Source organism: Neofelis nebulosa, chromosome 2 (genome assembly GCF_028018385.1).
Source record: "Neofelis nebulosa isolate mNeoNeb1 chromosome 2, mNeoNeb1.pri, whole genome shotgun sequence".
NCBI lineage: Eukaryota > Metazoa > Chordata > Mammalia > Carnivora > Felidae > Neofelis > Neofelis nebulosa.
The window spans coordinates 104,106,037-104,116,135 of NC_080783.1; the positions used below are offsets into that span (position 1 = coordinate 104,106,037).

Consider the following 10,099-nt stretch of genomic DNA (forward strand, 5'->3'; position numbering starts at 1 on the left):
GCGCGCGCGTGCACGCGCGCATGCTCAATTCTTCACTGGCTTCGTAACTTTTCTCATCATTCATTCATTTGATCAACCAAGCATTAGTTGAATAAGCTACCCCTTATCTGGCATTAGACAGAGCCCATGAGACCCTTGCCCTCCAGGAGTCTGGGGCCCCACAGAGGAGACAGACGAGAGTATAACAACAGCCAGACAGCGGGCCAGGGGACCTAATATGGCAAATAACTATTCAGGGCACAAGAGGGCCATGGTGGGCTTCACCAAGGAGGAGGGATCAGGCTGGGTCTTGAAGAACGGAGGAGTTTGCTAAATGGCTAGCGTCTGTGGTGATGGAAAGACCCAGAGGACCAGAGCACGTGTACCTGGGGGAAGATCCAAGCAAAGCCATGGAGGTGGGTGTCTCCTGGCTTAGGGCTACAATGCAGGAAGCAGAAGTCCCTCCTTCCTGCCCAGAGATCACAGGCTCAGAGGGTCCAGGATAGGGCAGGTGGTGCAAGCAGAGGCCATAGAGGGCTGCATATTTGGGAACAGCAGGGAACTGGGCTCTGGAGAAAGCCCTAAGGAGGCAGAAGGGCTGCCATTGTGGGGACCCTCCTGGCCCCCCCCCCCCCCCCAACGTCCTCTTGATAAACCCCTATCAGCCTCAATGGTCCCCTGTTGGAGACGCCAGGCACCTTCAGGGCGGTTCCTCAGACTGGGAGGGAGGGGGCGCTCGGCCTCCAGCTTCTGGGTCTCCGCGGGGCTGCAGCCCGGGCTGAGCTCCACAGAGGCACGGGCAGGGGCAGGCCCAAAGCAGGCAGAAGGGGAGCGTGGGGGTAGTTCCCCAATATCCTAGGAAAGCCAGAATGACTTCGCATCCTGATTCCGCCTCACAGTCCTGCCGGTTGCAGGACACGGCCACAGCGGGTGGGGGGTCTGGGTGAGCGAGGGGTGAGGGCAGGGTGGAGTTCCTTGGCCCCGGGCGCTGCGCCCTGTCGGCCTTGTTGTGCTACTCCACATCCAGGTGGGGGCGTCAGGAGAGACAGAAGGAACGACTGCACTCGGCGTTCTGGATGGGTTGGGTGTTCGGTGTTCATTGACAAGGTGGCTTGTCTGGCTGCCCAAAAAACGATGCTTTAGAATCACAGTTTATAGGGTTCTGTGAGGAGCTTCACCAAGTTGCGTTGTTTGAGGCTCCCAGGGTGTGACATGTGTCATTGTCCTCTCCCATTACAGATGAGGAGATGGGAAGCCGAGAGGGGGAAGACTACCCAAGGTCACTCCTACTAAGCTGCCAATGGCTGAGTCTCCACTGGAACCCGGGTTTGTCTGAGACCCAGACCAACCACTTGGGGCGGGGGGATAGTGGTGCTCGAGACCTCGTCCTGGGGCTCGGAGCCGCCCTGACGCGAGGCTGGTTCCCCCGCACAGACGACGATTTCCCTGGGGCTTGGAGCCGGCAGAGGCAGCGGCTGGCCAGGCCTCCAGCGGCCGCCGCCTCCTTTACTCCTCCAGCCCGCGGGGCCCACGCCTCGCCCAGTGCGCCGGCGGCCCGAGGCGCTCGGCTAGGGCACTGCAGCCCGGGAGCGACATCCACCCGCGGAGCCAGCCCGGGGCCGCAACCGCCGCCCCCGCCTCGCCAAGCTCGAGAAGGTGCACCCCGGGAGGGCCGGGGGCGGCCGGCCGCCGCGGCGAGAGTTGTTTCTCCCGGTCGCAGAACGAGGGCAGGGCCTGCGCGACCGCGGGGAGGGGGGCAAGCACCGGGATCCCGGGCCGGGAGCCCGTCGGTGTCGCCCGCCGCCCAGTTGGGCGAGGGTCCGGGGCGCCCACGTGGTGGGAAAGTTTCGAGACTGCAAAAGTGGCCGGGCATTGCGGGGGTGGGGGGAGGGGAGCGGGCCGGCTCGCCCCTCCTTCCCGCGAAGGCAGAAAGGAAAAAAGCGGGGGGAAGCGGGGGTGGGCGTGGGGAGCGGGCGGCAGCGACCTGAACAGATTCCGCCCCCCCCTCTCCGGGGGAAAGCCGGAGCGGGGAGGCACGGACAGCCTCCTCCCGCATGGCCAGGACGAGACTCGCTCACCACCACCCCCCCTTTTTTTTTATGCCAACGTCTATCTCAACGCGCGCGCACTTACGGAGATTGTGCGGCTTTTTTTTCCCCCTTGGGAGAAAAAACGAGGAGAGTAAAAGAAGAGAGGGCAAAGAGAAGAACTCCTCGGCAGGCTCTGCACCGTGTCGCGGCCGGGCACGGGGACGCGGCCGCCACCCGCCCGCTCTCTCCCGGCCCTGCGGCGTGTGCCAGTGGGAGAGCGAGCTAGGGCACCCGCACCCGGGGACGCTGCGAGACTTTTAGGCGCTCGAACCAACCTCGCCGCCGCCGCCGCAGGCAGGAGAGACAGGGGCGAGAAGGGCCCTGCCTCCGCCTCGCCTTCCTCGCACGGCGCCCCGCGCCTGGCCGGCCCGCGCAGGCAGGCGGAGAGAGGGAGGCAGCGAGAAGGCGGGCGGAGCGGAGGCCCCGGCGGAGCGCGCAGCGGCCGGCCCGCCCGCCGGTGGATGCGGCGCCCCGGGAGCCTAGAGACAACTTTGCCGTGTGACGCGCCGGGAGGACTGCAGGGCCCGCGGCCGGGGGCTCCGCGCCGCCTCTGAGCGGGGCCGCGCGGCCAGCGCTCCCCGGCGCTCCCGCCACTGCGCTCGCCCCGTTCCGCCGCCCACCCGCCGGCCCGCGGCGAAGACTACCGGCCCGTCGCCGGCAGCCGCGGCCCTTCCTCGGCGCTCAGGTGCGAGCGCGGGGCCCCGCCGCAGCGCCCGCCGCAGCGCCGCGCCAAGCCGCGCCCGGCTCCGCTCCGGGGACTCGGGCGCCTTCGCTTCCGTCTCGGCCAAGTTGCGTCGACCAGCCCTTTCGCCACCTTCCCCTCGCGGCGGCCAAGGCGCCGCCACCGCCGCTTTCGCTTCACCGGAGCTGGGGGCTGCGGGGCCCCGACGCGGAGAGGATGGGGGGAAGGCTGCAGATGCCGAGGCGCCCTGAGACGCCCGCGCGGCAGTGACCCTCCGACCCCCTCCTCGGCTGCGCGCCTCTCCGGCCCCCGCGGCCCTCGGCGCCCCTTCCCCGTCTCGCGGGAACCCCCGCGGCCCGGCCGGCCCCCTCCCCCTGCTAGCCGGCGGCGGCCCTCCCGGCGGGCGGGCGGAGGCCCGGGCGGGCGCGGGCGGGGGCGGGGCGGGGCGGCGCGCCGGGAGCCCGGAGCCCGGCCCTGCGCTCGGCTCGGCTCGCCTCGCGGCGGGCGCCCTCGTCGCCAGCGGCGCACCATGGACGGGCTGCCCGGTCGGGCGCTGGGGGCCGCCTGCCTCTTGCTGCTGGCGGCCGGCTGGTTGGGGCCCGAGGCCTGGGGCTCGCCCACGCCCCCGCCTTCGCCCGCCGCGCCGCCGCCGCCCCCGCCGCCCGGAGCCCCCGGCGGCTCGCAGGACACCTGCACGTCGTGCGGCGGCTTCCGGCGGCCAGAGGAGCTGGGCCGGGTGGACGGCGACTTCCTGGAGGCGGTGAAGCGACACATCTTGAGCCGCCTGCAGATGCGGGGCCGACCCAACATCACGCACGCCGTGCCCAAGGCCGCCATGGTCACGGCCCTGCGCAAGCTGCACGCGGGCAAGGTGCGCGAAGACGGCCGCGTGGAGATCCCGCACCTCGACGGCCACGCCAGCCCGGGCGCCGACGGCCAGGAGCGCGTCTCTGAGATCATCAGCTTCGCCGAGACAGGTGGGTCGGTCCCACGGGCGGCCAGCTGCGGCCCTCATTCCCCACCCTCTTCCACTCCCTTCTCCTTGCCCGTTCTGGCCGCCGCAGCCAGTGCACCTTGGGGGAAACGTGGACTCCCGGCCCTGCCGTTCGCCCCTGGCCCTGTGCACCCCGTCCTGGTTGCCGTCCTCCTCCCTCAGGCAGCGTACCGCTGCTCCCCCGTCCCCGCCGCTGAGCGCCTCGCCCTCCACCACTGCTCTGAAACCGGGCCCCAGCGCCTCTGGGCGCGCATCCCCCTCCCGGCAGATGCGTGCGGCCCTGGCTCCGCGGGCACTTGCTTGGTGATTGCTTAATGTTTTTGTTTCCCACGATCGGAGTGTAGGCTTAGCAGTGTGGTTGGAGATGTGTGTGCTTGTTGATATCCGTGGGCCGGAGAAGTAAGTGTGTGTGTGTGTGTGTGTGTGTGTGTGTGTGTGCGCGCGCGCCTGTGCCTGCGTGAGAGGCCCCGGGGCCGCTTCCATCGCCGGGCAGCGTGGGCTTGCCAGGATTGCTGAAGCCTCACTGGGGAGAGCTAGGCAACCTCTCTTCCGATTGTGTGGGCACCGGAATCGGGCGGAAGGCAGGCTTCTCAACAGGTCCCATCATTTACGCAGAGAAAGACGCGGCTTGGGGGCAGCCCCGTGCCTCTAGGCTTGCCTGGCAGCGGCAGCAGCCCCCTCACTTTAGAGCTGCAGAGTTCGTAGTTAACAAAGGGTAGGAGTCCTTTTGGGAATTTTCTTCCGGCCCTGGATTGCAAATTTCTACCACTGTCTAAATATAATAATAGAGAAAATCTTTCGGAACTTTAAAAGAAGAAGGAAAATGTGCCCGCGCGGAAATGCTGCAAGTGCTTTCCACTCCGCTGTCCTTTTCAGGACTTGAATGAGCCAGGCTGGCTTTTGTGCCTGGAGCTCAGCCCCATTTGTGCCGAGGGGACTGCGGAGAAGGTCGCAGAGGGGGAAGCCCTGGTGCGGGCTGGGCTGGGGTGGGCAGGGAGCTTGTGGGAGGGGGGAGTGGTTGTGTCACCAGGCTGAAAATGCCCCCCACTCTTCCAGGCAGCAGGCAGACGGTGCTGGTGCCGCCTGGGGATGAAAAGGGATGAAAAGTTTTGCATGGCCGAGTGTGGAGAAAAGCAGAGACAATCGGGCTGGTTTGTGCTTAGAAAGAAATGCATTGCCGTTTTAGCTGTCCGACCGAGTCAGGGAAAGCTCGACATGCAATTAGAGAGCTTGGATTAAAAGGTGCTTTGGGGCCCAGAGTAGAAATGTGATTCTGGAAGGTCGAGGAGGCCTTTTGGTCCCGGTGGCACAAAATGACAGCGGGGGCTGGTATATTTCTGGTCCGTTTCACGGAGCCAGCTCTTTGACTTATAAATAACAGATTCAGGTCACAGGCAGCTCGTCCAAGACCAGCTTTTAAGGCTGCACTTTCCCCCATTTCAAAGTCAGATGTCAGTGTTATTAGAGGAGCCAGGCGAAGCCTGAGGAGGGGGCTGCAGGGCGGTGGTAGGAGGTTTGATAAAACCAGCTATGGCCACACAGTTGCCTTATTTGTTCTTCTTGCAAAAAAAAAAAAAAAAAAAAAAAAAAAAGAGAGAGAGAGAGAGAGAGAGAGAGAAAGAAAGAAAAAGAAAAAGAAAAAAGTACAAATTGTCAGAAGAGTCACTGAAAAATGTAGGATGAGCGTGTGTAGTTGTATGTCGGTTGGCATGGTTTCTCTTCTTGTTGAGCTGAATTATGGAGGAAACTTAACAAGCCAGTTCCCCTTTTCCTCGGAGATTTTGAACGCGCCATTAACGGGGAGCCGGTGTCTCACGAAAGGAGTGGACCTCAAGTTTCAAGGCTGAAGGTCCTGTCCCTTGGAACCAGTCAGAAACGAGGGCTGCGCTTTGCAGCCTGCAAAGCACACGTTCCCGTGTCAGAAATCTGAGCAGAGCTTGCTTGTTTGCAGTGGAGGATCCACTGGGGGTTGGATCAGATCATGCTTAGGTAAACACTAGGAAGAGGCAGTAGGTGGCTCAGCTTGATTTTGCAATGCCCGGAGTTAACCAAAAAAAAAAAAAAAAAAAATTCTCTACTGAAACAACCCACCCCAAAATCCTCGGTGCGATCCTGGTTTTGTTTTCCAGATTTCACAGATACCCATAACAACTTGTTAAGATCTTGGCCTCTTGACAAGTTCCTCTGTTGAGCTTTGAGGCCTGACAGCCTGTCTCCAGGGAGCCCTGGCCTGGGAGAGGTGAGGCAGGATTTTATAGGCCCGGACCCTCCAGCTCCAAGTCGGTCCGGGTTTCTCAGTGGAAAATGATTTTTCTCTGCCTCTCCCAGGTTCCAGTGAGAGGCCCTGGCCCCAGAAACTGTATTTCTGGTCAATAACGTTTTCCAGCTGCGTGGCAAGTTCACATTCCAGCATCAGGCAGCAGAGTGTCTTTCCGAGTTGCCTCGTGTTCTCCTTGAATTAACTTGGCCTGCTCTCCCACTTCTCCGCAGATGGCCTTGCCTCCTCCCGGGTCCGCCTGTACTTCTTCATCTCCAACGAAGGCAACCAGAACCTGTTTGTGGTGCAGGCCAGCCTGTGGCTTTACCTGAAGCTCCTGCCCTACGTCCTGGAGAAGGGCAGTCGGAGGAAGGTGCGGGTCAAGGTGTACTTCCAGGAGCAGGGTCACGGCGACCGGTGGAACGTGGTGGAGAAGAAGGTGGACCTCAAGCGCAGCGGCTGGCACACCTTCCCGCTCACCGAGGCCATCCAGTCGTTGTTCGAGCGGGGCGAGCGCCGGCTCAACCTGGACGTGCAGTGTGACGGCTGCCAGGAGCTGGCCGTGGTGCCGGTGTTCGTGGACCCCGGTGAGGAGTCGCACCGGCCCTTTGTGGTGGTGCAGGCACGGCTGGGTGACAGCAGGCACCGCATCCGCAAGCGGGGCCTGGAGTGCGATGGCCGGACCAACCTCTGTTGCAGGCAACAGTTCTTCATCGACTTCCGCCTCATCGGCTGGAACGACTGGATCATCGCGCCCACCGGCTACTACGGGAACTACTGTGAGGGCAGCTGCCCGGCCTACCTGGCAGGGGTCCCCGGCTCCGCCTCCTCCTTCCACACGGCCGTGGTGAACCAGTACCGCATGCGGGGCCTGAACCCCGGCACGGTGAACTCCTGCTGTATCCCCACCAAGCTGAGCACCATGTCCATGCTCTACTTTGACGACGAGTACAACATCGTCAAGCGGGACGTGCCCAACATGATTGTGGAGGAGTGTGGCTGCGCCTGACCGCGGCGGGGCTGCGGTGGCGGGGCGCGAGGGCAGTCCCAGAGGGTCTCCTGCCAGCCCCTGTGGGCACCGGGGGCCCAGCCGGCTGAGCGCCGTCCTTCCGGTCCTCCCGTTGGGCTGCCCGGGAGGTGCCGGGGCGAGGCCTGAAATATTTTTCTACTACTTCATCGAGCAATCAGTCAAAGCCAGAGCAAGAACCCTCAACTGACATGAAATACTTTCAGATGCACACGTAGACACGCACAGCCAGACGCATCCTGCCACCCACACAGCAGCCTCCAGGATACCAGCAAATGGATGCGGTGACAAATGGCAGCTTAGCTACAAATGCCTGTCAGTCGAAGAGAATGGGGTGAACAGCCACCGTTCCCACCAGCTGGCCCGGCCACTCTGAATCGCGCCTTCCGAGCACACATAAAAGCACAAAGACAGAGACGCAGAGAGAGAGAGAGAGAGAGAGAGAGAACGAGAGAGAGCGCACGGGAGCCACAGACAGGAAAAGCAGATGCGGGGGTGGGGAGCGTGCGGACAGGCGGGAGGGCTGCGTGGCCCCCTTTGCTTGTGTGCAAAGCCTGCCATGCCTCAGCATCTCCTGGCTCAGACGTGTTGGCTTCCTTCCCTGCCTGGGATCCTTCATGCTGCAGGACCAGGGGGGCCTGTCTTTTCCCACCCTTGTGGAGAGAAAGAGGCCCAGAAAGGACACAACCTGCCAGAGACCGTGGAGCAGTGGCAATGACCGTTTGACTGTTGCTTGGGTCCCTGGCGTGACTTCTGTGTGTGTTTGTTTTGGGGTAGGGAGGGAGGGAGAGGAGGAGGGTCTTAATTTGATGCTTTAACTGATCACTAGCAGTTGACAGGTCATTCATTCCAGTTGTATAATTGAAAAGGGATTTTTTTTTTTTTTTAACCAGGTATGACCTTTTAAGTTAAAATTTGAATTGTTTTACACGGGAAGAAAACTAAAAGTTGCAATCTGTGCCCTTCACTGGGGATGTTCCTCTAGGACTTATTGGGGAGGGGTGGAAATGACCCCCGAGGCAGGGGAATGAGCCCCGAGGAGGAAATGGTGCAGTGGAGGCATTCTGGAAATGCTGGTGTTGGGGGGTGGGGGTGCCTCCTCCCCCAGCGGGGTTGTGGGAGGGGAGCAGTTTAGCCGGTCTTGGAGAGATGGGGAAGGCTTTCAGCTGCTTTACGGAAGTTGCCCGTGTGGGTCCCGGCCACCAGGGCCGGCCATGGACGTGGCCCCAGCCTGCTCGCCTGCCCGCCTGCCCCTCCTAGCACTTGCCGACTTGCCTGAACGCACATGATATAGCATTTGCCCAACTGCGTGTGTCCAGAAGTGGCCCTTGGCATATCACTGAACTCGCTCACCCCCAGATGTCCAAGTGCCACGTGAACTATGCAATTTAAAGGGTTGACCCACACTAGACGAAACTGGACTCGTACGACTCTTTTTATATTTTTTATACTTGAAATGAAATCCTTTGCTTCTTTTTTAAGCGAATGATTGCTTTTAATGTTTGCACTGATTTAGTTGCATGATTAGTCAGAAACTGCCATTTGAAAAAAGAAGTTATTTTTATAGCAGCAAAAAAAAAAATACAGTTAAATGTATTATACATAATTTTGGAACCAAAGAGGCCAACAGATCAGTTTTAATTTTTATTAGATGGTGAGGCCATCTTCTGTGAGGTAGACGTTCTGAACAATCCCGTGAGTGGCCTGCCAACGTTTCAGGGTATAAATGGATTTTGTTTATTCAGTTTGATGTGTCTTTTCTATCTTCACACACCCAGAAGGTACAGTAAAAATGACTATGGTAGAATGCAGGTGTGCGTCCTTAATTCCCCACCTTTATGTTTATTTAATAAAGCTCCCCTTAGGTTCTGTTTCATAATAATTTAAAACCAAACAATTTTCCCATAGACTTGCTGTTAAAGTATTTTACATCTGTGTACAGTTTAAGAAAATAAAAGATCAAGTGCCACAGGCTTCCTGCCTGGTGTGGTGTGTGGGGCGGTGGGGTCCGGGCTGGAGGCGGTGGCGGGGAGGAGGGCGGCGGCCAGGCGTCCAGCTTTGACGCTGGTTGCCTCCACGGCCCGCTCCCGGCGCTGAGTCCTTGCCACGAGCACGGATGTCAGTCGGAGAGGCTAGGAAAAATGGCAGAAGATCAACATGAAGGACAATTAGCAAATCCAGGAATTACACGTTTGTTTACCCTCCTTCTCCCGAGACTAATTATGTTTTACTAAAGGCGCATCTATTACCGCTTGAAAGTGCCGGTTTGAGCCCCCGTCCCTGGAAGGAAATGTAAAACCTGGAAGGTTGAAGTGCAGCTGACCTCCGTGCCATGTATTTACTGATCTAGGTGACTGTAACCCAGAAGAGGCTAGGGCCTTGGGAACAGAAGGGTGAACAGAAAGGAGGCTGTGAGTATGCTAACTGTCCTTGCCTGTGGGGATTTGAACTGGAGTAGGTGGTGGTGGTGGTTTTAGTACTGACAGATGTCCAACTGCAATGGCAGGTCTGACTTGAGACACCCACAAAGTGCTGTTGTATGTCGTGCTTTTTGGGGAAGCGATTTCACCATTTTCCAGAGTGGGGAGTCTGAGGTGCGGAAAGGTTCAGAGCTTGCCCGAGGTCAACACAGCTGGCACAGGCACCCTGGGCGCTTGAGCCCAGGTGCCATGGCCGGGCCACCTGTTCTCTGGGAGGACGGCAGCCCTAAAGCCTCGCCTTCATCCGAGGCCCTGCAGAGCCATGGGGGCTGCGCCTTGGTCTTTGGGTCACATGTGGTCTTCCCAGAAAATCTCAGGACAGTTGAGCAGGTGGGACCTTACAGATTGATTTAACCCCGTGAAGGTAGCAGTGGGGAAACTGAGGGAGGCCCTGGGCAGCAGGAGGGACATATCTCAATTTACACAGCCATCTGGTAGCAGGAGGCAGCCTCTGGCCTCTTTTCCCATCCTTTGCCTATCCGAGAGAGCTACTGCTCCGCCGGCGTTTTGTCCTAAGGGGTGGATTTATTGATCTGCAAAGTCTTCAGACGGTATACAAGTTAATAGGGGTGAAGAAGAAAATTTCATTA

General features: G+C 60.0%; 1 protein-coding gene across 1 annotated transcript; it reads left to right on the forward strand.

Annotated features, from left to right (window-relative positions):
• The first annotated feature begins 1,943 nt into the window (after positions 1–1,943).
• Positions 1,944–9,003, forward strand: INHBB (inhibin subunit beta B). Its single transcript, XM_058715538.1, has 2 exons — positions 1,944–3,728; positions 6,236–9,003. Exons 1-2 carry the CDS (start codon positions 3,281–3,283, stop codon positions 7,009–7,011), a joined length of 1,224 nt encoding a protein of 407 aa, XP_058571521.1. The 5' UTR covers positions 1,944–3,280; the 3' UTR covers positions 7,012–9,003.
• The last annotated feature ends 1,096 nt before the right edge of the window (positions 9,004–10,099 follow it).